This window comes from Misgurnus anguillicaudatus, chromosome 8 (genome assembly GCF_027580225.2).
Source record: "Misgurnus anguillicaudatus chromosome 8, ASM2758022v2, whole genome shotgun sequence".
NCBI lineage: Eukaryota > Metazoa > Chordata > Actinopteri > Cypriniformes > Cobitidae > Misgurnus > Misgurnus anguillicaudatus.
Genome location: NC_073344.2, coordinates 38,891,893 through 38,919,296, shown reverse-complemented (window position 1 = coordinate 38,919,296; position 27,404 = coordinate 38,891,893). Strand labels below are relative to the sequence as shown.

At 40.4% G+C, this 27,404-nt stretch overlaps 1 protein-coding gene across 2 annotated transcripts in view; it reads left to right on the top strand.

The window, feature by feature from the left end:
• The window catches only part of col18a1b (collagen type XVIII alpha 1 chain b), a 156,789-nt gene that overhangs the window by 11,950 nt on the left and 117,435 nt on the right, over positions 1-27,404 (top strand). Inside the window, exons 2-5 of one of the 2 annotated variants that reach the window (XM_073870889.1) lie at positions 23,040-23,575; positions 26,126-26,209; positions 26,353-26,415; positions 26,511-26,601. In XM_073870889.1, the coding sequence (XP_073726990.1) occupies positions 23,040-23,575; positions 26,126-26,209; positions 26,353-26,415; positions 26,511-26,601 (774 nt within the window). Of the gene's footprint in view, positions 1-23,036; positions 23,576-26,125; positions 26,210-26,352; positions 26,416-26,510; positions 26,602-27,404 lie in introns of both variants that reach the window. The other variant, XM_073870888.1, reaches the window with a different exon arrangement.

The window sequence follows — 27,404 nt, the reverse complement described above, 5'->3', positions numbered from 1 at the left end:
CAGTGAAAAATACATCACCGAGAGGAGACTGACAATGCGCCGACAGACCAGCATGGGCGGAGCGTGTGTAAAGCTGGGGAAGGCTGAGGCACTAAGGGGGCGCGGAATCATACATGCTCACATATGAGTCAAAATTTAATGCAAAGATCTGTTCCTCTAATAATTTTATCTAAACATATTTCTTAAATCATTATTAAACTCAATCACGTGGCTATAGCTTATGTAATTTTCATTGTTTATATACTTTATGGATTTACATAAAGTTAGGATAATGCAGAAAATGCATTAATGACACAATTAAACAAGTCATTAAACAAAACGTAAATAAACAAAACATGCCATTTCAGATGTAAATATGATGCCAATATGTAATTATTCCGATTGAAAAGTATTTGATAGAATTTCCGTGGCATAGTCACGGAATTTTTTGCTAATTTTTCCGTGGCATTCTCACGGATCTCTGCATATTTACGTGGCCCTGCCACATACTTTCTTTACCATGGCATTCTCACGGATTGGTTACTCAACTGTTTTGTCCGTGACTATCCCGTGACTGTCCGTGACTATTTGTGAGATCATGTTGTTTATTTTGGAGGTTTTTGCATAAAGGCAGGGGCGCTCAAATTGTTAGAAATGTAAGTGCCATGGAAAAGACTAAAAGCTCTAAAATATTTCGTTTGATGTCTGTGTGTATGCACAAATTTCTGTAAGCGGTGCACACTGTGCCCCCTTAAAAAATTGTGCATGACGCCCCTGACAGACGCGATAGCTGATTCCAACGAGTGATGTTCCACGACGGCATCCATCTTTGTTATGTACAAAGTCTGCTTCACTGTCACTGCGTTGTCGTCATTGTGTAAAGCCCACCCCAACATTTCTGATTGGCGCCATGATTTTTCAGCATTAGAAATGGGCTTGAATGGCCTCTTTGCCAGTCTACTTACAGAGCAAATCTAAATTTGCCAGAAGTTGTCTGGGTTTTCCCAGGCTAGGTGTGAGGGGCCTCCAACATAAATTTTGTCTAGGGCCTCCAAATATCTAGAACCGGCCCTGCACGGACTCTGTGATAAGTGATTAAGATTCACATTTTTCCACGCATATCACTATTTGAAAGGCAGCTGTTTCTGTTGCTTTTACATGAAAATGTTCACAACTGCTCAAAATCAATACAATGGTTTCTCAAGCAGAAGGCTGCATCCTCCAGAGGTCGCATATGTAGGCTGCATACGTCTGGTTTATTTCAGTTAACTGAGCATTGCACTCACAGGTCATATGCATATTTCAACAATTTATGATTAATTAAGTATAATAGTAAACTTTATTGTTGATAATATTCTGAAATAAGAACATTTTATGAAGTCTTTATGAAGTATTCAGCCTGCAAAATCAAGAATGCAGCCCTTCGTTTGAGAAACGGCCAACAAGAAATCCTGGCCGTCATCAGCAACAAAGCAGCTGTTATGAAGTTATTATTTTTTATATTCTTTTATAGATAAAGGCTATACAAGTAATATATTACAGTGTTTTTAAATCTAATTGTGATTATGTTAATTAAAAAATAATTAATATTAAATCTTATGCATATTTTTATTACACATATCCGGTACGCGCTTAAAAAAGCACGGGGTAATGATCATAGGTTAATATTACATTTTGCAGGCAGCCAACATTTTAACCATTTACCGTATTATCCGGACTATAAGTCGCTCCGGAGTATGTCGCATCAGTCCAAAAATGCATCATTAAAGAGTAATCATATAGCGCCCTCTCGCAGCTGTAGACGGTAATGTTTTCTATTGGCTCATGTTAGTCAGTATGAATTAATTATAGTCGCACATGACTATAATTCGCAGGACCAGCCAAACTATGAAAAAAGTGTGACTTATAGTCCGGAATATATGGTACAAACATGGACATATGTCACGTAGTGACTCGGTAGGCCGGAACCAAAGTGGGAGAAGAGGTTCCGCCCGAGCCGGTTTCTGCAAACACCGGCACTTCTGGGTTCCCCGGGAATCCCCAAAATTACACGCAATGAGGCACAGCTGTGTAAACAACGTAGCGCGTGGTGATTGGGTGAGTCATGCCGGGCGGAGGGATATAAAGAGGAGAGTAGCAGAGACAGGAAACGCTGTTGTATCGGGAAGGACGCCGCGAGTGCACCCTGGGTTGAGTCGCGAGTGCAGAAGCACGATTGTTGAAGTTGTCCTGGAGATCTGTGGAGAAAGAATGAGTCAAAAGTCAACGAAGGGTGAGCAAAGGATTTGTATGAGTGGATCGATACATCTATTATTGTCTGTGTTTGCACGAAGGCCTGGGCGAGTCGCACCGGTGGAGTTGTTTACATGGTGGATTGACCTGGAAGAAGAGAAATAAAAGAAAGATCGATTAAGGAATATACCAGTTGTGAGTAATATTCAACTCCAAGTGTGTGCTAGATACTTACATTACGGATGAAGAGCGTAATCTGTTTGTAGCGGCCCCACCAGGTGTGTGTGACAGGTGGGCGAGCCGGAGGACGGGTATTGTGCTGACGCTGGGTGGCGAAACTTACGACCCGGTTCAGACATCGCTCGGCGTAGCGAATTCAATCTCCCCCCCAGAGCCGGTCCAGCCAGGAGAGGAGTACGGACCTTAAACTATTCACTGGAGTGTGTGCTGTGCAGCGTGTGAGTGATTTAATTGATGTGAGTACACCAAAGCTTTTTGCAGTGTTGTGCCGTTGCCCTGTTGTTTGTACTCACCCCAGGAAGGATCAGGCCTCTGTGGAGACCATCGGGAGTTGCCGAAACGGGAGGCGTCCAACTAATTAACTATGCGACTTAACTACATCCAGCGGGAGTCCTATGGATCCAACTAAGTGAGGTACTGTGGGGAACTTTGTAGCCATACCTAACCACGTAACGACCAAGAAGGTGTAAGGAGCAGTAGAAGATCTTGGCGGCCGTATATATGCTGTGTGTGGTGGTGCATGTTGAATACTTACCTTCTCGTCTAGATCTTCACCTACCCACAGGAGGAAGGGAAAAGGACGTGCTGGTCCGGGAAGACGGACGTGTGTTCGTTGTGCCACTCTGAACTGCACCCCCCACGAGGCATTGTCTCATCGGCCACCGCTGGACGCCGGTAAAAGCCCTTCCCTCTCTCTGCCATGTCGGATGCTGGTGGTGATGTATGGTTTCTGTTCTTGTTGATCCTTGGTACCCAGCTAACGATAGATTCACCCCACGAAGACTCGTAAACCCAGAAAAGCCTGTAGAGAGAAATACTTACCTTGTCACAAGCTAAAGCTAAACCCACTCTGCAACGACGCATAAACCTAGAAAAGCCTGTAGAGAGAAATACCCACCTTGTCAAGAGCTAAAGCTAAACCCACTCTGCAACGACTCGCAAACCCAGAAAAGCCCGTAGAGAGAAATACTCACCTTGTCACGAGCTAAAGCTAAGCCCACTCTGCAACGACTCGTAAACCCAGAAAAGCCTGTAGAGAGAAATACTCACCTTGTCACGAGCTAAAGCTAAGCCCACTCTGCAACGACTCGTAAACCCAGAAAAGCCTGTAGAGAAAGATACTCACCTTGTTACGAGCTAAAGCTAAGCCCACTCTGCAACGGCTCGTAAACCCAGAAAAGCCAGTAGAGAGGAATACTTACCTTGTTACGAGCTAAAGCTAAACTTACCTTGCTCGAACCGTTCAGTCCCCAGGAACCCTTTAAGAGAGGAAATACCTACCTCGAGCCAAGTTTGAACTAATTGCACTTTCCATCAACATGCAGGCCCAGAAGGAGCTGATAAGAGAGACACCCTTACCTTGCAGCAAGCTACGGTCACACTTGCCCCCGAAGACCCGGAACACGGGAGCCTGCCTGTGGGGAATACAGCAGAAGTGAGTCAGGTTGTTGGGGTTGACTTCCCGGATACTTACATTGTGTTTATTCTGCCCTCAGGAGGAAAGAGGAGCGCCACGAGGAGTACTACAACGCAGGAAGTGGGCCGTGGACGAAGGAGCTCCGCCCAGCCCTTGCCCTGTCATTCCCTGTCACTGTTGGCTGGACTTCTCCTCTCCAACATCCTCTGCCCCCCTAGTTCCCCCTGAGGGAGAGATGTCATATTTTAGATTTCCCTTTCCCATTCCCCCTTATATTTTAAATAATTTAAATAAACTTTACTTCTTTTATTATACTTATCTCTCGTTGTTTGGTCATTGGGGTGTTCTTGGGACCTCCTTGAGGTGGAACTTAGGGAGGAGCGTGACGCACAAAGTCTGTGGTCCGCTCCGGCCTGTGACACATACACACATATTTCAAGACCAAGATGGATCAGAACAACAACAACGCGTCAGATTCAAGTTTAACAACAGCATTAAACTTTGAAGACATCACTAACACATATGATGATATAAGGTCCAAATGTAAGATTTTGCTTCATTAGGTAAGGCAATGGCTATTTAGTATTATTGGATGCCATGCCAAACCACCTATACACTATATAGTACCTGCTTTATTAAGGAACATTACTTTCTGAACATATAGCTCTTTTTTTAATAAATGAATGGGGAGCATTTATGCTTGGAGGTGTAGATTGTTGCTATGGCAGGTGGCACCTTGGAGGTTTTGGAAAAAAACTATATAATTTGGTTTAGCATTTTAAGTTTGATTCTGTAGCAACAGACTGCGTGTTAAAGTCTTAAGAGCACTCGTGAATTTTTTTTAAAGCGCAGCACAAAATGCAAGGATGCCTGAGAGAAACCCTGCAATGCATGCCCCACCTCCGGGCCTTTCTGACTGGTCCACTATTCAGTGTTTAAATCACGGCGCTGCAAATCACGTCAATCTAGTTCGTGTTTATGAAGAAAAACAATTAAATAATGCAAAGTGGAATTTAAAAAATAATTGTGTGGATCCTCCTTACCCTTACCCTGGAGTTGATTCACCCTCTGCCTATGCAGACCAGGTTACTTCTCGGGTACTTTTGATATTAAACATATCAAACAAAGTCTCACCTTTCAAATTTGGTCATTTTTTAAAATAAATTTAAACAATAAATACCATTTTGTGGCTCTTTAATCTGTCGTGACAGGCCGCTGTAGAGCATCAGTTAAAGCTGCTCGTGAACCGATCATCTCTTCCTTCTAGTTATAGCATCAAATGAACATGAATTCAATTCAATTCAATTTTATTTATATAGCGCTTTTCACAAGTGTTAATTGTTGCAAAGCAGCTTTACATGAGAAGATGTAGAGGAGAACACAGAAAATCAATAGATAATATAAGAAGTAGAGAAAGCGGTTAAACCGCACAAGCGAGCATATTAATAATGTACGTATACAGTAAAGTGCTAAGTTAAGCCAAAGTTGGCTGACTCTCCCTGGGACGAAAAAACCCCTAGGAAAAAACCCAATGGGAAAAACTCCTAGAAGGACAAAAACCCTTGGGAGGAATTAATATATATTTATATATATATACATACGGTAGGGGTAGGAGGCGGGTAAGCGAATTAAACTGGTTTAGCCGGTGGTCGTTGGTCGGGCATCGGCTGGTCATCACGTTGAAGGACAGCCAGTGGATCAGTGGTGCGATGATCTTCACAGCAACAGGAACTGGGTCTGTTTGTCTCATTGTCCTTGTGGTCGAGGACAAGACAGGGAGAGAAAAACAGAATTCTATTAGCGTAGGGGCCGTTCGCATGTAATGCAAGTGTCAAACATTATAGTGGTTCAAGTCAGCTCGGTTCCAGACAGGCTAACTATTGCGGCAGTAGTATATTACCCATATGAGGTATGTGAGTGCTTTGTTCTAGACAAACTAACTACTGCGAGAAATGTACATTTACTGGACATCTTATGTGAATGCTTTGTTAAAGAAGAATGTCTTAAGTTTAGATTTAAATTGATCGACTGTGTCTGATACTCGAACATTATTTGGTAAATCATTCCAGAGCTTAGGGGCTAAGTAGGAAAAGGATCTACCACCTTTAGACACTTTTGATATTCTAGGGATAATTAAGTGACCAGAATTTTGTGAGCGCAGTTTACGTGATGGATTGTATTCTGATAGTAGTTCTTTAATATACGAGGGCGCTAGGCCTTTTAAGGCTTTGTATGTGATTAGTAATATTTTAAATTGTATGCGATAATTAACTGGTAGCCAGTGTAAAGATGCCAGAATTGGACTGATGTGGTCATACTTTTTAGATCGCGTAAGCACTCTTGCGGCGGCCCTTTGAACCAGCTGTAGCTTGTTTACCTGATTTGCATGGCATCCCCCGAGTAACGAGTTACAATAGTCTATTCTAGAGGTCATAAAAGCATGGATAAGCTTTTCTGCGTCTGATGCAGACAGCATATGGCGTATTTTTGAGATATTTCTAAGATGGAAGAATGCTGTGCGGCAGATGTTGGCGATATGACTATCGAAAGATAGATTGCTGTCGAACATTACGCCTAAATTCTTAACCGTGGAAGATGGCACCACCGTGCAGCCATCTATGGGCAATCTGACATATTATGTTTGTAGCGATTCGGTTCAATAATAAGTATCTCTGTCTTATTGGAGTTTAGCATAAGAAAGTTATGTGCCATCCAGTCCCTAATATCACTAATGCAGTCTGTTAGCTTAGAAAACTGGTGGGTTTCGCTAGGATGCGACGAGATGTAAAGCTGGGTATCATCCGCATAGCAGTGAAAACTTATGTTATGTTTCCTGATAATGTCTCCTAGAGGTAACATATATAACGAGAATAGGATAGGGCCTAGAACTGATCCCTGAGGTACGCCGTATTTAACGGGGGAGTGATATGACTCTTCCTCATTTACATAAACAAAGTGATATCGATTGGTTAGATACGATCTGAACCAGGCTAATGCCTGACCACTGATGCCAACATAGTTTTCTAGTCTATTGAGTAAGTTTGTGTGATCTATTGTGTCAAAGGCTGCACTAAGGTCTAGTAATATAAGGATTGAGATTTCACCACGATCGGATGTTAATAGGAGGTCATTTGTAACTCTAAGCAGCGCTGTCTCTGTGCTATGGTGGGGCCTGAATCCTGATTGGAACTTTTCATATGTATTATTATTTTCTACGAATGTGCGTAGCTGGCTTGCCACTACTTTTTCTAATATTTTAGAAAGAAAAGGTAGATTTGAGATTGGTCTAAAGTTATTAAGATCTATCTGGTCAAGGTTTGGTTTTTTAATGAGCGGTCTAATAACTGCTAGTTTGAAAGCTGTTGGAACGTATCCTAATTCTAGAGATGAGTTAAAGATATTAAGTACCGTGTCTGACACTACATGAAATACCTCTTTTAGTAATTTTGTGGGAACGGGGTCTAGTATACAGGACGATGATTTGGATGACGTTACTAGTTTAGAGAGCTCTTCTATTGTAGTAGGATTAAATGACTCAAGATGTTCGTTTGGTAATCTAGTGGATAATGTACTATTGGGTAGAGTGGTGGCTGCTTGCGTAGTTTCTATGTTTTCCCTAATAAACATAATTTTGTTAGTAAAGAAGTTTATGAAGTCATCACTATTGTGTTGGAGTTTACTATTGGTTTCTGTTTGTTCTTTATTTCTAGTCAGTTTCGCAACTGTGCTAAATAGGAAACGAGGGTTGTTATGATTTTCTTTAATAAGCGTACTGAGATAGGTAGATCTGGCAGTTTTAATAGCCTGTCTGTAGTGTTGAACACTCTCTTTCCATGCTGAACGCCATACGTCTAACTTTGTGCTTCGGTAGTTTCTTTCCAATTTTCTAGCTACTTTTTTAAGGGCTGCAGTATGATGGTCATACCATGGAGCTGGCGGTTTTTCTTTGATTCTCTTTTTTAGAAAGGGAGCAACGGCATCCAACAAGCAGGAGCAGACGGTGTTCAGGTTTTCTATTATAATATCTAGATCTTCAAGGTTATCTGCTACATGTTTCATTTGAGACAGGTCTGGAAGAGTGCTAATAAAGCTATCTTTAGTGGTGGAAATTATTGTTCTGGCTAATCTGTAGCATGTTGTAGACTGAGTGGTCCTATCTAGAAGTATTGTGTATGACAGAAGGCAATGGTCTGAAACGGCATCGCTCTGGGGTGATGTTTCGGTGTCATTGATGTTGAGTCCGAGTGACAGAATTAAGTCTAGTGTGTGATTACAAGTATCCGTGGGCACTGACACGTTTTGTTTAATTCCGAGAGAATTTAGAACATCCATAAACGCACGTCCTAATGCATCTTTTGGATTATCCACATGGATATTAAAATCACCAACGATAAGAGCTTTATCTACAGTGACTGTAAACTCAGATAGGAAGTCTGCTATTTCTTTAAGAAAATCTGTGTGGTGGCCCGGAGGCCTATATATGGTAGCTAAAATGAACGAAAGCCGTTTGTTGTTGCGATCAGTTATTTCCATATTTAACAGTATTATTTCAAACGAATTAAATTTTATGTTGGATTTATGGTTTACTTTGAATATTTTATTGTATATTGTAGCTACACCACCCCCTCTCCCTTTTAGACGAGGAACATGTTTATAATAATAGTCTTGTGGGGTGGATTCGTTTAAACTGGTGTAATCGTCTGCTTTAAGCCAGGTTTCTGTTAAACAGAGTGCATCTAAGTTTTGGTCAGTAATTATTTCATTGATAATTGGTTCTTTGTTGGTAAGTGATCTAATGTTAAGAAGGCCGAATTTTAACATTTGAGTTTCATCTGTTAATGTATTGTGTTCTAGTTTTATGTTAATAAGATTTGTACGAGACGAGGTAAACGGTGCTCTGTAGTTATTTGTTCGAGGAACAGACACAGTCGAGATGTGTTGGTACTCTGTTAAAAAAGGCTCTATGTGCTGGGATATATGTGATCTTGACATGTCAAGGCAGCTAACAGACTAATGGGTAAGCCGATCTGTCTGTTTCCTGACCTGGGCCCTGGATAGTCAGACAATATCAAAAGTAAGACTATTGGTCAGATTTCTAGAGAGTATAGCACTTCCTTCCGGAGACGGATGGAGGCCATCTCTCTTTAGCAGGTCAGGTCTTCCCCAGAAATGCTTCCAATTGTCTATAAACCCTAGGTTATGCTGAGGGCACCACTTTGACATCCAGCCATGAAGAGACACCAATCTACTGTAAGTTTCATCCCCCCGGTAGGCGGGGAGGGGACCAGAGCAAATTACATTGTCTGACATTGTTTTTGCAATTTCACACACCTCTTTAATAGTATCTTTGGTGATCTCCGACTGGCGGAGTCTGGTGTCATTCGTGCCGGCGTGAATAACAATCTTAGAAAACTTACGGTTAGCATTAGCCAGAGCACTTTAAGTTTGGATCTAATGTCAGACGCTCTGGCTCCCGGTATACAATCGACTATGGTGGCTGGTGCCTCAATGCCAACGTTCCTGAGTATAGAATCTCCAATAACCAGGGCACCTTTAACAGATGTCTCAGACGGTGTATTGCTGAGTGGAGAAAATCTGTTTGATATTAAAACAGGAACGTGATTTGGATGCCGAATGTGACTAGGCCGCCTGACAGTCACCCAGTTAGTCAGCCGCCTTGACTCTGAAGTCGGAACCGAGCCATGTGTATTACGCTTAACACTAGGCGCACCCGAAACAGTGTTTGTAACATTAACATTAGCGGTCTTACTGTCCTCAACTAGCGTTCGGATGCGCGCTTCTAGTTCTGCAACCTTCTCCGTCAGCCTTACTACTTCAATACACTTAGCACATGTAAACCCCTCTATGCTGACGGAAGAAGCTAAACTGTACATGTGGCAAGTAGTGCAGGTTACAATGACAAGCGGAGTCTTACCGTTTTCATGCTGGGCGATGGGGTCTCCGTTCGCCCAAACGCGGTCCGTGAAGCTGCATCGAGATGGGTGCTCGCTCGTTGCGTGCCTCGGTCGTCTCCGGGTGTCTGGAGCCAGGGTGATGTGAGGCACGCTGTACCACCTGGTGCTAATGCCGGGACACAACTCCTCCACAGCTTCCCGCTCTGGTGAGGAAAGGTCTGAAAAACATACATTGGATGAGTCCGCCATTAGATCGAAAAGGAAGGCAGATTTACTGTAAACAGACAGTGAGCAAGTGCTAACTTCAACCGGCACGTTTGTTGATGCTAGCGGGCTATATGCTAACACTAGGTGTTTACTAGTGATAGATCGTTTTACTTATTAATACTGTTCAATAATCGTCACGGTAAAGTATTCCTAAGATAAACTAGTACGTTATATTATATAGATAGGAACGAGATAGTAAGAAAATAGGATTTAGATGATGAACTCGACGGAGCTCCAATGCACGGAGCAGCATTTCCTCGTTTGCTGATGCTAGCAGGCTATAGTGCATGCTGAAGTGAACATAAGAAGGGCATTATTAGTGTCCATAAGGAAGTTCAATCCATTGTTTATGGCCTGACGAGCCGCGGGAAAACCTTTACTCTGAGTCACGCGGTGCGTGTCTTTTAAAATAGTAGTTTTTGACAATCAAGTGCCACACAAAAAAAGACTGGCCTAAGCTGGCCCCCCAGAAATGTCCTGGCTACACCTCAGCTCCTGGAGGCTTCCTGTCCTTTACCGTCATGTCCGTCCTCCCAGCCTCCAGGAAATCCTCACCTGTGTCAAGACTCCATCACTGGCAACATCATCCTCATCATTCACTCCTCCCCCTCGTTCACTCTCACCTGAGTATTAATCCTTCTCACCTGTGCCCTATCATCTCACTCCCTATATATTCTGCACTCTCCCATCCACTCTCTGTCTGGTCTCGTCAATGTTAGACGCTAGACTCAACCTGAGATACTCACCATTGAACTTACTGGCTGTCTTCATCCTGCCTTCGTCATCCTTGCATCCTCTTCGACATATCATCCTCCTACTCCTGCAATCAAAGACTCTGTTACTCACAAGCTAAGTGTTATTCTAAAGCCCTGTTTCATTTTACTCCCCATTGACAATTCCTGTGTAAACCTCAGTTAATAAACTACAATAATATGACCTGCTGCCTACTTTCTGGTGTGACAACCTGACAGTTATCATGCTCATCACTTCATTGTTTAAATACCCTGCTGTTTCCTTTGTCCCTGTTCGTATTGTGTGCATATATTGTATTGGTGTAGTATGTAGTTGTATACCCAAATCACCTTATTCATTAAAAGTTACATGTTTGTTTTATATCCTTTTCTCCTTATTCATCCTCCACCAATAACATTACAGTTTCTTAATCTTCTGAATTGTGTGAAATGTTATGTAATTAAATTTGAGTTTTACAGTACTTTGTACGGTGGCTAGTGTATCCACCCTCTTGTTGTACAGCGCAGGGTATCCAGTCGGGTTCACCTCCGGAATGTGAGCCCTTAAACCACTACAAAGACCAGACATGTTAGACACATTATCATAACACTGACCCCTACAGTTTTTAATATCAAGATTCATCTCATTTAGAATCTCTGATACAGACTTAAAAAGTGAATCTCCAGTGTGACTAAGTATCGGTAAAAATTTTAGAAAGCGTTCAAACTTCCCCTTCGGCAGAAACATAACGTACCACAAATGTGAGTTGGTCCACATGTGCTAAGTTGGGTGAGGAATCGACTATCATGGAAAAATATTTATAGCTCTGTACCTAAAGAATTATTTCAGCTTGAACTCTCTGTCCCATTAGTGCAATAAATTCCTTGCATATGGTGTTAGATAAGATGTAGTTCCTCTCCCCTTATTTCCATATTTTCTCATATGTTCTGCAAGAAAAGGGTCAAATTTGCTAAGAAGTTCAAGTATTCCTAAATAATTGCCATTGTTTGGAGACCCGATCATCTCTGTATCTTTCCGGAATACAAGGCCACGCTCTGACAGGAACTGTATCACCGCAACCACCCGTTTCAGAACTTCTTGCCAATATTTCCGCTCTTCTACGCATTGCTCCTACAGTTCTGCATCTATGCCACGAACTTGTGTTCGTGCCAACCAGGTAAGCATAGCATTTTTGTGAGGCTGACTTGATTCATGTTCCTCTGCACATGCACACGCATGTTCCAATCACAAAAACCAGAGTGAGAAAAAGAACTCAGAGACTGCCCAGATAATCAACAAAAGAAGCAATAAACATTTTCAGTTAAAGGAGAATAAACAAGCCATTCTCTTTCCACAGCTTCACCATTACGCACTGAGTGAGTGAAGAAGCTTTTGCTTAAACACCTCTTCTGGTTTTTATGAAACTGTTCTGATGCATGGAATGGTGTGTCTTTATTTTGACATAACCGGGGTGCTGATGTCACGGAGTGACTTTGAGTCGGCGGAACCAAAATGGCCGAAATAGTTCCGCCCGGACCAATGTTAGTGTAACACCAGACCGGTTCCGGCCAACTCCGGGCAAGCAAATCAAGCGCTATTGTGATCAGGTGTGCTCAAGCGAATGTGGCGATCAGTGATTGGACGTTGTAGGGAAGAGGAGGACCATAAATAAGGTGTCCAGAAAACCGAAAAGGGGGAGTTTATTCCGGCAGGCGCTGTGAGTGAGGCAGAGGTGTGCAGTGTATGTGGAGAGATGTTCCTGTGTGGATTTGCAGGCTTGGGCAAGATTGAGTTGGAGATTTGGGCTGGAGCAGCGACGAAGATAAGTGTAAACATTCAATCTGCAGTATTTGCCATTGATTCGACTGTGTATTATGAAGAGATCTTGTCTGTGTAAGGACACCGGAAGTGGACCTAAGGGGAATGATTAGCAATGGGAGAAAGTGGAGAATGTGTGGAAACTAGGAATTGGGTGTAGGAAACATCTACAACGAAAAGGGAAGTAACTACTAATTAAAGGAACAGTGTGTTTCATTGGAATTCGTCTTGCTGTTGCCTTACTGTGTGCAGGATTACTAATACTGCTATTCCAGCGCATCTCTGTTTACCTGTTTAACCCCCAGGGGTCCAAAAACGCGGGGACGCGTTTTCTCCTTATCATAGCAGAATCAACTTAAAATATAATCAAACACTTACGTGTTTGACATCATTTGAAACTCTGAAGGGTCCTCTTTAATTAGTGTACATTCACAATAACAAGAAATCTTTGTGTTTTTGTCAAATAAAGAAAATAAACAGGGTGCGCATTCAGACATTTCTGTCTCCACCAGCTGTCTCTCAAATCACGTTACAAAAATCAGTTGAAACTCCGCGAATACTCGTTACACAAACATGATACACATATCCAAAGAAAGCCTGAAATGTCTATTTTTAAACAAGCTAATTATAATCAAAAACAAATATTTCCTGTTCATATAATCTGCATTGAAGTAAAGAGAGTACCGTTTTTCCTGGCTGAGCTCATTATCTCTAATGCGGTCACGCCCTCAGGCTGTTGACATGGTAATGAAGAGATGAGCAGTTCCAACAATAATAAACAAAGCGTGAAGTTTTATCAGATTTAAAGACTTTACCGCATGTTTGGATTATAAACTTTATACACACACATGAGGAATATCTTCATTTATGTCTGGACATTGAGGAAGAGAAGCGTTACCTAAGAACTTTCCTAAGTTTAACATTACCTAAGAAGAAGAACAATGGAAGACGCAATGGAGAAGGATATATTCCTAAGGAAAACTGTAAGTCATTTGTCTTCAATTATATTTGCTATCATGTAATATGTTATGGCTTGTGCAGTTCAGCCTACATAAGCAACCTCAGCAGACGGCACGCTTGGATTTAAAAACTTTACGTGATTTCACGTAATGGCGGATTTCATTGATACATGCTGTACAGACAGTGTTAGACACAGTTATTCACTTTCGTATCCTTCATGGCAACTTTGAGTAATGCTGCACTGCTGTATCTTTTAAGTGTGTGCTGTAATATGATTCCTTGTTTACATGCTTATTTACAAACGAGTAAGCGTGATCACGTAATGGCGGATTTCATTGTTACATGCTGTACAGTGTTAGACGCAGTTATTCACTTTCGTATCCTTCATGGCAACTTTGAGTAATGCTGCACTGGGGGATCTGCTGTAATATGATATTGTTTACATGCAACGCATTCCATACATGACGCTTTACATGCGACACCGTTTTATTATGAGCTCCGCGTTGTTTACACGGAGACGCGAGCTCGCGCACATCCATTTGCGATGTGTTTTTAAATTTCATACTCGCTTACAGAAACGCGTTTAAAACAGAAGCTAGATGATAAGGGAATGGGCATCTGAAAACAGTCATCTGAAAACAGCTTTTTATATAACTAATCATTGCAGATGTTTATCTGAGATACTAATTTAGTTTATGATAGTTTATCTGAATGTAGTGCTATCATTTACCCATCAGTTATATATGTAAGGGTATTTCTGTGGACAATTTATGCTGACAGCTGTTCATAACTCTCTTACAGGTCTGCCTCCCTCTCATCAGTACAAAACTATGAAGTGGAAAAACATATTCACACTCTTTGGACATAAAGTTATATGGTAACATGAGCCACATGAAGTTTACAGCTCTGTTGTTTATCAGTTTCTTATACAAGTTAAGTTTTTTGAGTAGGGTTCGTTTCCAAATAAACTGATAATGTCCTACTGACCTTCATTTCTATTTTGATTATATTGTTAACTTCTTAATAAACCTCAAACAAACATGTACATTTGTCCTCACATTCTTTACTGTAGTTCCCTCCTGCCTCATTATGCAGCTCATTATGCAGCTCATTATGCGAACCTTTGTTTGCTAGCTGTCAATCAATCCTTCTCGCATACAGCCACTCTAAATAAAAAGTGTCTTACAATTTCTAAATCAATATATTGGTTTATGTGAATCAGTAGGCAGGATGATTTTCACATCATTTTAAAGAAAAAACTCTAGACTACTAGATTCTGTTTAGGAAAGTCTTGTGTCTTGTTAAAACATGTTTAGTATGGGTTTTGTGAACTTATATCAGTGACTTAAAATTTTAGCTTTTTTAAAAAACACGCATAAATCTTTTTCTCTCAAAAATACAAACATGTACATACATGTAGCTCATATAATATTTTAGCCCAGTTTGTGCTGAACACAGTGGTATGAGACACTTGCCATTATTATGTTTTAAAGCAACTGAAAAAAGACCAAATGTAAGAGCATGTCAGAACCTCTGACAGTGTCCCAAAATGGTCGGACCCCAGAGGGTTAAGTGTGTTGGCCACCCAGTCGTTGGAGGATCCGTGGGAGTGGGGAGACGGCCAAGAACAGGAAGGAGGAGTTCAAGTGTCGTGGTCTTGACGCTGCATGTGGTTGCCCTTTGCCCCAGTTATTCATCGATACATGACTCCGAGCCCAGCCCAACATTGTGACCCCGACCCTATATCATTGTAAGTGTGTGGAGTGCGGTGGGTGCTTTCTGTGAAGTGTGTACACTTGGAGGATTGTCGTGCTGTGCTGTTGTCTGTGTTGTCAGTGGTCATCTCATAGGCTGAAGAAAGAGCCCTGTTGCAGAAGAACGGAGTGGTGGCAGTGGGTGGCTATCTCTTAACTAAATACAACTGCGATCTGTGAACCCCCTTTCTCCACCTGGTGGTGGCGCAATGACTGTTTCACGTAAGGATTTGCTGTGAATACTGTGTTTGATATCGAGGGAGGGAGAACGTGTAATCGCCTGCTGTGTGGGAGAAGTGTACTTGCTGTCTGTTGTGCATAACTATACACTTGTTGAGTGTTTCCAGATGGCAGTCCATGTATGAATCTCTTGTCCTGCTGCTTGAAGGAGAGGAACATTCAAAGCGGCTGTCCCGCTCTTGCAGTACATTGCATTCGAAGAGTTGTCATACCTCCCTGTACACGTTCACGGAAATATCATTACCACTGAAGAAGATCTATGTGTATTCTGCTGCCAGCCTGCAGGTCTGAGCCAAGGCTCTGTGTCATCGTGGGACTATTCTGCCATATGTTGTAAGGCAAACGCCTTAGTGGTCGTCGTAAGTCTGTTTGAGAGAAGAAGACTAGGAGTTCGCTGGGTGCATGTACGCCTTCTCAAATCACCTGAGTGTTAGAGGGCTAAAGTCCCGTGCATACGTCTACTCACCTGCTTGTAATTCGAATCCATTCTAAGATATTCGCCTGTATACCTCCCTATATGCCCAAAGCAAAAAGCTACTTGCCAGTGTATTCACCTGTATACTTCCCTGTACGCCCAAGGCCCCGTACCAGTGTACTCACCTGTATACCTCCCTGTACACCCAAAGCTGAAAGCTACTCACCAGTGTACTCACCTGTATACCTCCCTGTACGCCCAAAGCTGAAAGCTACTTACCAGTGTACTCATCTGACAGCTTGTGTTGAGAAGACAAGAGCCTGGTTTGACAGGAATTTTCTATTTGTTAACTCGGACAAAACTGAAGTTATAGTTTTTAACCCATCTGAGACCAGACCAAAAAACGATCTTGACCTCGGTATTTTTGAACAATTTTCGTCGCCACTAGTCCGGAATCTGGGCGTGAAAATAGACAGTACTTTAAAATTTGATAAACAAATCAGCGCGGTAGTTGGCTCCAGTTTTTTCTATCTCCGCTCTTTAGCTAAAATTAAATCCTGTCTTCCAAAGCGTTCTCTGGAAACAGCTGTCCATGCCCTCATCACGTCGCGCTTGGATTATTGCAACTCCCTTTATTACGGCATTTCGCAATCCCAAATGGCACGCTTACAGATTGCCCAAAACACGGCAGTGAAATTCCTGACAGGTAGGAGGAAATATGACCACGTCACCCCGTTGCTGAAATCTTTACATTGGCTACCTATAAACTTCAGGATTGAGTTTAAAATTCTCCTTCTAGTTTATAAATCCTTAAACAACCTAGCTCCTCAGAATTTGTCTGATCTCCTACACATATACTCACCGTCTAGAAGTCTTAGATCTGAATCCAAACTCCTTCGCAAAAATCCATGCTCTCGGTTAAAATCTAGAGGAAATCGTGCTTTTGAAGTGGCAGGCCCGACCTTATGGAACGGGCTTCCACTTCATATTAGATCAGCGCCTTCTCTGTCTGTTTTTAAATCCTCTCTCAAAACACATCTGTTTCATGCTGCCTTTGAATAATTTGATGAGTAACGTTTGTTGTTTTTTAATTGTATGATGGTTTTCTTCTTAATAGTTTTTATGCTTCCTTCTCTTAACTTTTTTTAGAGCTTATTGTGTATTTACTTGTTTTGTTATTTACCTGTACAGCACTTTGGTTGGCCTGCGGCCACGTTTAAACGTGCTATATAAATAAAATGAACTTGAACTACTTACCAGTGTACTCATCTGTATATCTCCCTGTACGCCCAAAGCTGAAAGCTACTTACCAGTATACTCACCTGTATACTTCCCCTGTACAGCCAAGGCCCCGTATCAGTGTACTCACCTGTATACCTCCCTGTACGCCCAAGGACCCGCACTAGAGTACTCGCCTGTAAACCTCCCTGTCTGCTCAATTCTACGGACCAGCGTATCCACCTGTATACCCCTCTGTACACTCCAGGCTACTTACCAGTGTGCTCACTCGTATACCCCTCTGTACGCTCAAAGCTACTTATCAGTGTACTCATCTGGATAACTCCTGGTGTGCCTAAAGCCACAAGCCTAGGGTACTTACCTGTATATATTCTTCTGAGGCCAGGCAAAGAGGCTGGAGATATTCCCCTGTAATCCACCTGTGAGACACGGAGAAAGAAAGCCAGAAAGACCTACCTGTAGTTCACGTGGAGACTAAGAAAAAGAGAGAGGAAGTCAAGGAGACTTACCTGCTGCCCACGTGGAGAGTCAGAAGCGACTCAGATCATCATTACCTGAGTTCCAGAGAACTCGTTATTTTAAGTGCCTTTCCCTTTCCGCTTATTTTTAATTCAATAAACCTTGTTATATTTTATACTACTCTTGTCTGCTTGGTCATTGGGGCACTTTGGGACCTCCTCAAGGTGGAAACTGAGGGAGAAGCGTGACGCACGATAGGGGTGGTCCGCTCCGACCTGTGACACTTTCACGCCCTTACTGCAAACAGCACATCTAAATCCTTATTTACTTGTGCCTATCTCTGTACAGCAAAGTTTATTCTTTCACATGCATGGGCAGGAATTCCTTTGTGCTGCTTTCACAATCAACACGTGACGGAGTAATGGCGTCTGTAAACAAACATTGATAACTTGACCACGCTCATCTCTTTTTCTATTTGTACTATAATGAAAAAAATCACAAATAAGAGTCCAGAGTACGATGGGCAGTTCTTCTTTTGAGCTTTTTACCGCGCAAAAGTAAAAACTCTCGCTGGCCAACCAAACACTAACCCTGTGTTTATTTTTACAATGGCCAAACAGTAGTTTTACCAGAGTTCAATAACAACTCAATACACTACATCTCTTACTAAATTTATAGTATTTATAGCCAAAAACATGGTTGTACCTTTTCTATAGTAAAACCGTGGTTTTTATAAGATATACTTGTGAAATTATATATAATTACAAAAATTTGTAATATAATTGACCAATTGTCCCCACAAAGATAGGAATACCAGTATTCTGGTATTCTGGAGAAATGTTTCATCACTCTGAGCCCTGCAAGAACATAATGAAGTGTAAGCTTTCTTTTGTTGAAGACAGAAATTTTACCTTGCTGACCCAGCTAATGTTACTCAAATATTTAGTTAAACTCTGCTATATAGATTGCTGATATAACGAAAGCATATAAATTTATCTATAAAGTGTATTGAAAATAAATTATAGAAATAAATCAATGATTAATCTGTTATAGGACCTGTACATTCAACCGCTTGAGTGGGAAGAATGTGGCCTGCATTATGATCCACAACATGGAGTCATTGTGTCAACAGCTGACAGAAGTTAATTAACTTTATACAGCACGTAAACAGTGAACTTTTATTGTTTTTCTACTGCTTTTATTTTTTCAAATAAATCAACAGGGAAATTTTTTTTGCAAGTGCACGTTAAAAAAATTGTACCCCACTATCCATAAACAAGGTTGGATAGAATTTATGAATATAGATATTACATGGTTAATAAAACAAGAAAAAGGCCTACTAATGTAAAAGACGGTGCCAATGCAGGCAACCAAATCCTTCTTGAATGCTGCATAGTCATAAAAACCTCAAAGCATGTAGATGCCTTAGGACGGTTACAGTGGGTTACCTCCATTTAAGTAGTAGGAACCTCCCAACCGACCCAGAACTTAATGAGAGCTTTCAGTTCAATTATTTTTTAATGGAAGCTCAAATGTGTGCCTTACCATATTTGACTAAAATGCATGTTTTAGATGTTTTAACTAAAAGTGACTTGCACTGACAGATCTTAAAATATGTCAGTGCCATTGTTTTGTCTCAAGATGCACACTAGCAATGTTTTCTAGTGTACATTTCTAAAAGTTACTTAAACACTATAATTGAACTAAGGCCTAATTCTGATTTAGGCAAGCCCTGTCTGTTAAACCGAGACAAGGGGGTGATTTCCCGGACAGGGATTATATTAAGCCAGGACCAGGCCTTAGTTTAATTAGAAAATATAACTAGTAGGGCTGTGCCAATACATCGCGTTCCCTATTAAAAAGACCTGCTTGAAATCGATACTGAATTGCAAGGCTCCGATTCTGTGTTTCATGCACAGCTTGTGCGTGTACTATGGCTCTGTGATCAGTCCTTATCAATCTAAAATCACTATGAGTTTGAGTCGTTTATAACGTGCATTTAAAAAAGCAACTCTCGCCAAACACAATCATTCAAAATATTTTTATTATCATGAAAATACCTGAAACAATCTGAAGAACAGCGATATAAATATTCCTTTAGACATTTCCTGGAATAGTGTTTGGTATGCTACTTCTTCTGTGGCACAAATGGCGTTTCTACACGAGACTCTGGCTTTTCGATGTGGCGGCATTTCACCGTAATTCATTCAAATTCATTCATTGAGAAAACGCGCATTTGCACAATTAATCAGCACAGCCCTAATAACTAGTTTTAACAAACACGCCGTACTAAAAACATTACTTGTGTGCATTATGAAAAACATTTTGTAAAAAAAGGGCACTGATGTATTTTAAGATATGTCAGTGCAAGTTGTTTTCAGTTTGGACAGCTCTTACATTTCTTCTAGTCTATGACTAGTCTAATCCCTGTCCGGGAAACTGCCCCTATATGTCTAAACTTTAAGTTTAGGTAAACTATACATATTGCTGGTATCCAAAATTCATTTTGCATTTCTGTTTTGAAATATTGTGATATTATATATTTATACACTTCTGCATTATTTTAAATGTTCTCTGCAACAACAATTTCATAATTATTACACAACTTATATAAAAGTATATATTTTTATATCTCGTGACACAAAGTGGATAAACGAAATGAATGGATCAGTTTTTATGGGGAAAACTTTTTAGCTTAAATGTTTTCAGTCACATCACTAATGTTACTGATTTTCCACTGATCACTCACAATGATATTTTTAATTATTTGGGTGGTTTACATTGAAGTTGGATTGGCATTGTAAAAACCTCAAAAAAGTAAATTATAGATTCAGTAGGACAGAAACTCACCTGTTCACCGCTTATTTTCATCATCAATAAACAGCAAGCATGCATTAAAAATCATTCAGTACTTCTCCAAGGTCTCTGGAGACTAGGGTTTAATAGATCCCCTAGCATAGCGCCATCTTCTGTTTTGGAAGAGGAAGTTGCTCAACTAGGGTGACCAGACGTCCCGAAAAATCTAAGCTGCTGTCCCGAATCCCGCTCTAATTGTCTCGAAAATTATACTGAAGCAAAATCCTAATCCCAAATACTACTCTTATTGTCCCAAAAATTATACTGAAGCAAAATCTTGAGTAGTTATTGTCTGATAAAACATGAGCGAGGAGGTTGAGTCATCCTACAGCCAGCCAGCCCCCACCGGCTGCTCATTGGCTGCTGCATATTGTTTTGTTTTTTTTGTATTGTTTTTAGTATTGTTTCTATTCATTTATCTAATTCATCTATATGCATGAAGACAATAGGACCTTTTTGTCCCCTTTTTGTTTTATAGAGTAGATTAAGAGAGCGAAAGTTGCAGCAGCCGTGAGGACAGTTGAAAGTGCAGGCAGTGACAGTCGCATGAAGGAGTCAGATTGGTCGAGGGCAAGGCACTGTGTTTAAAAAAAATACTTCTATACGTATTATATAAATAAATAGGAATATGTACTTATATGAATAAAAATATGATTGGTTCAGTAACTTTAGTTTAAAATTTATTATCTTTTATTATTTAATATGAAAACTATTATTGTATGATCTGACTATTATTGACTATTATTGTATGAAGTATAAAATACTCCTATGCGTATTATATCAATTTGTTTATATGCATATGTACTCTCACACACTCATTCTGCCTTAACTTCCTGTTTGTTACAAAGGCCCTGTCCCAAATGGTGCACTTCATTGGGACTTTCAGTCTCATGGACTTAAATTGCGCGTGCTCGCTTAGTTTACGAGTCCGTAGGGTGTCCCATCTGTCATTTTTACGCTTCAAAGTGTGCTCATCAGCGCCCCCTTTGCCCCCTTGATGCGGTTTCCACTGCCGCACTGCAGCAGGCTTTGCGCACTTCACCAACCCAGAAGTCCTTGCGAAAGAGCAATCAGACCAATCCGACGACGGAAGGGAGGAGTTCACACTGACGGGCAACTCCCCTTCCTATTTCCGGCGTGATGCTCGAGTCTGTCCCAAAACACGACTCCAGCGCACCCACGTGGACTCGCATCAAGGGTCCCTAAAGTCTGCACTCTATGATGTCATCAAAGTGTGGACTTTGAGGAGAACCACAAGTCCGGAGTGTGCCATTTGGGACAGGGCCTATAAAGCCGGTTCAATCTTAGTGTCACATTGCGAAGTATTGTCCATTGTAACCTCCTGCATGCCAAGCCGTGCGGCGTGCCATTGTATTTATTGTGTTCATGTTGCCTTGTTCATGTTATGACCTGTTTGCCTGTTCTTTGGATTACGTCTTTGGATTACCCTTTTGTTTTGTGTTATTAATAAACTTCTGCATTTGGATTCTACCACTAGTCTCAGCTCGTTACAATTATCTTTTATTATTAAATAAAATAAATAAATGAAACTATTATTGGATGATCCCCTGCCCCCCGTCCTGAATTTTAGCCAATCTCATCTGGTCACCCTATGCTCAACTGCATTTGTGAGAAGATCTGCCTGGGCACATTTGTGAGAAAATCTGCCTGCACACATTTGTGAGAAAATCAAGCCGAGAGATCTCTTCAAAATGCAAGTGTCTCTTACAGACAGGAATGCATTTGTATGAACTAGATTTGGTTTGAACAGCTGCTTTGTGTTGGGTGCATTACTACCTTGGTGGTAAAGTGGGATGTTTTAGCTGTGATGACACTAGCAGAAAAAATTTCTTGTGCCATTTCTTTTTCTTTGGCCCCAAGTATAGTCCATTGCTCACATAGAATATCAGACAGCCAGGGACAAGAGGGAGCAGCAAGTGCTGGTCTGGAGGACAGCTCAATGTGAAGTTGAGTAGGAGAGGTGATGTTAACAGCAAGGTATTTAAAAGTTATTTGTGCAGTCCTCTGGATGAATCCATGTCTCAGTCAAAGATAGTGTTGTGTAATTTACCTAAAAACTTTAACAATAGTTTGGAGAAACCATCATAGTTAGTTTAGTAAAAAAGAGCTTTAAGTTAATGATTAACTAATGAAATATCTGTGATCATACCATGTTGTGATTTTATTCCTTTGTGAATCATGAGAAAGCAGAATTCATGAAATTTACATTATCAGCTTTCTCTTAGAGCTTACTGTAATACACTTAGTTTTATTTCACTGTTCTAGCTTGTGGTGACATGGGGAAAACAATAACCTTTTAAAAACTCTATGTTCCTTTTATTATATGTCATTGGAGATTTTAGGAACTTCTCAGTAGAAATAGTTTTCAATAGATCTTATGCCAAAATTTGTATTTAGACATTATACATTTTATATAACATCCCAAAATCCTGTCCATTCACATCTTTTGAAAACTGGTTATAATTTATGACTGATTACTTTTTTGCCCATAGAAGAAAATGGAATTTCCTTGCTACAACTTGTTGAAAACCTACCTGAAGAGATCACCCGGGTGCCCGGACCAAATGGTAAAACTGGATACCTTTTTAATAAGGAAACCAACATGGAACAGATGGCACGTGCCCACTTACCCAGAACCTTTTACCAAGACTTCTCCCTGGTCTTCCATTTAAAGCCTACCTCCAAAGATGCTGGAGTGATTTTTTCCATAACTGATGCAAGTCAACTGATCATGTATGTGGGGGTCAAGCTCTCAGCTGTGGAGAACGGAGAAAGGAAAGTTATTTTTTATTACACAGAGCCTGATTCAGATGTATCTCGAGAGGTGGCCAGATTTGAGGTGTCACATCAGCCTGATAAGTGGAGTCGTTTCTCTCTGGCTGTTAACATGGATCAGTTGTCTTTCTATGGTGACTGCGATTCTAATCCCAATGTGATCAAGTTTAAACGCTTATCTAAAGATATGGAGCTTGAGGCAAACTCTAAGATCTTTGTGGGACAGGGTGGAGGTGCTGACCCTGACAAATTTCAGGTATTATCATTAGTTTTAGGTTAATTAATTTGATTGATCATTTTGTATGTCAATAACTTATTTACACTCATATGTTAAAGTTTGGATACCCCTGACAATTTCTAAATATTTGGGTGTTTGGATCAGCAATTTCATTTTGATATATATCAAATGACTGAAGGACACATAACATTTCAGTAGTGAAATGAGGTTTATTGGATTAACAGAAAATTTCCAATATGCATCAAAACTAAATTAGACAGGTACAAAAATTTGGGCACCCCATCAGAAAAAAAATCACATCAATATTTAGTAGAGCCTTCTTTAGAACAGCCTTTAGATGCTTCCTATAGCCTGCAATGAGTGTCTGGATACTGGATGAATGTATTTTGAACCATTCCTCCTTACAAAACATCTCCAGTTCAGTTAGGTTTGACGGTTGCCGAGCATGGACAACCCACTTTAAGTCACCCCACAGATGTTCAATGATATTCAGGTCTGGGAAGTGGAATGGACATTTCAGAACATATCAGAATGTACTTGTTCATCTGCATAAATGCAGAGTAGATTTTGGGTCATTGTCTTGTTGAAATATCCAGCCTCAGCGTAACTTCAATTTTGTGACTGATTCCTCAACATTATTCTCAAGATTCCTTGCGACTCTCAACTTTAACCAGAGTCCCAGGACCGGCACTGGCCACACAGCCCCACAGCATGATGGATCCTCCACCAAATTTTACTGTGGGTAGCAACTGTTACTGTGTAACACAGTGTTCTTTTGCCGCCATCCATAATGCCCCTTGTTATGACCAAATAACTCAATCTTTGTTTCATCAGTCCACAGCACCTTATTCCAAAATGAAGCTGGCTTGTCCAAATGTGTGTTTGTATATATCAAGTGACTGCTTAAATTGTGGAATGATGCACAGTGACACCATCTGCAGCAAGTTGATGTTGTAGGTCTTTGGAGGTGGTCTTTGGGCTGTTTTTGACCGTTTGCCTCTCCAATATTTTACATGACCTGCCACTTCTGGCCTTAACAAGAACTGTGCATTTGGTCTTTAATTTCCTCACTACATTCTTCACAGTGGACACTGAAGGCTAATATCTCTGCGATAACTTTTTGTAGCCTTCCCCTAAGCCAGGGTTCCCCATATCCCACCCCGGAGAGCCAGAGCACTACAGAGTTTAGGTCCAACCCTAATCAAACTTACCCACCTGTGATTTTCTAGTGATCATGAAGACCTTAATTAGCTTGCACAGGTGTGTTTGACCAGTGTTAGAGCTAAATTCTGCAGTGCTCAGGCCCTCCACGGTAATATTTGGGGTACCCTGCCCTAAACTATATTGTTAAACAAGCTTTGTTTTCAGGTCATTTTAGGGTTGTTTTGAGGCCTCCATGTTGCCACTATTCAGAGGAGAGTCAAAAAGAACAAAAACTTGCAATTGGCCTCCTTAAATACCTTTTCTCATGATTGGAGGCATCTGTCTATGAAGTTCAAGGCTTAATGAGCTCACCAAACCAAGGCTGCCTCCGAAAACTCTAAATTGCTGCCTCCTGAGGCAGCTTTCCAAGGCAGGAAGGCATTAAGGCATGTCCGAATTCAATGTTAGGTTTACTTCCTGTCTCCTGAGATACCTATGCGTGGGTGTACAATAAGAATGTGATGGGTCGAGCCTGGTCGAGTTCGAAAAAATAAAATTGCGGCCAAGGAAGCGACTGGAGCACAAATTTAGTGAAAATAAAGGTAGATGTTCACTTTTTACACCTTTTAATTGCATTTCTAGCGAGAAATTTGTATTGTAGTTTTCAAATATGTGATTAGTTATCACAAAAGCGCTCTCTGTTTATATTTCAAACACGCGGCCTTTCAAGTGTGTCCGAAAGTCTTTCTCTGAGCTGCCTTCATGCCTCCGAAGTCATTTCCTCATGAGGCAGCGAGGCAACGAGTCACTGTCTTGAGTTTTCGGACGCAGCCATAATGTGTGTTCCAAGTAATCATTGCTAAGTAAGTTACAGGTATTCAAATCAACAAAATGACATGGGAGCCCAAATTTATGCTCCTAATTTCGTTTTGATGCATATTGCACATTGTCTGTTAATCCAAAAAACCTCATTCCACTACTGAAATATTACTGTGTCCTTCAGTTATTTGATAGATCAAAATGAAATTGCTGATCCAAATGTCCAAATACGTATAAATGAAAATCATGGAAATTGTCAGGGGTGCCCAAACTTTTGCATACAACTGTAGCTCTTTTACCAGCATCATGAAGTTTCATATAAAGAAGAATGTTTCAAAAACATTTTTTCTAAAGATGTTGACTGTGATATCTGTGGGTATGCAGTTTTGGCTATACTTGTGAGGGTAACGTTTTTTTAAAAGGTCTATACAGACATAGTGGAACATGAAAAACTGATTTGTAAGGACAATTTTGTGGGTCTTACTTTTGAAAGGTTAATCAATTAAATTAAAGTTAATGTTAACTGGCTTGTGTCAGAGTTATGTTAAATGCAAGTCTACAATATGACCGTTAATACATGTCTGTTCACATGTACATGTTTTTCAGGGTGTGATCTCAGAGTTAAAGGTGTTTGGTAACCCAAGGGCTGCTAAGCATCATTGTGTTGAAGCTGCTGCTGATGACTTTGATGTAAGCCAAAAATTCTTTTGTTTGTTAGATTCTAAAATCAGTGTATTATTAAATAAAAAATTATGACATAAATCGTAAATCTTTTTAAAATGGACTATAATTGTAATTAGTGTGAAAAATATAAAGCTTGTCATTATTTTCAGAGTTCCGGGGACTATGGAAGTGGAATAGAGGACATAACTCAGACAGAGACAGAGCACAGTCTAGTGAGTATTTTAAAATATATCACAAATTACTGTATATCATAGACTTTAAGAAGTTTGCTATTTTGGGAATGTTAATTGTAATTGTGTTATTTAAGGGCTCAGGTTTTCAGCCCCTGCCTCCACCTCCTGTTTCTACGACAATAAGTACGCCTAAGATGGACATAGATGATCATCAGAAAGAGACAGGTCTGTGAAATTACCTGTTTATTGCCAGTTATTTTGGACAACAGGACAAATGTCATCTATATTTAGCAGTTACAGCTGAAAGAGAAATTTTGCAAATCCTTTGGAATTATTGTCCTTGCAGGTTTCTGCATTGATTACTCATTATAAAATGTAATCTTTATCTAACTCACAATTAACAAATTTTGTCTGTTTTATAATATATATCTAGTATTTAACAGTAAGAATACCCATAATAAGTGTTTGATTTAACCAACAAGAGTAATTCTATACATGCTTTATATTGTGGGATCAAGGAGAGTGCTAAAGCCTCAGGCCAAACGCAAGGAATCCCCATTGACAGGTGGCCAGTCCATCACAGGGCTAACATAGACAAACAAATACATACTCTCTGTACAATATCTTATTTAATCTAATTGACTAATTTAATGTCTTCGGACCAGGGTCGTGCAGAGACATTTGGAGGGGCAGGTGCTCAAAGTATAAAAAGGGCACATGGAACATTCCTTGCCGACACACATATCAATATGGATGTAAAAAAAACAGAATAGAAAAGACAATTTTAATCAAATATTTTTCTTTGCAAATGGAGTGAAACAAAAAATCTATATAGGTGTGTGTGTGTGTGTGTGTGTGTGTGTGTGTGTGTGTGTGTGTGTGTGTGTGTGTGTGTGTGTGTACTGTATGTAGTTTAGTGATAATTATATAATAATTATGCATAAACTATAAGATATTATTAAGTTTACAGACTAGTGTGGATTTTTGTAATATTTAAAATATAATTCTAATTTTGTTCTGAATTTAAT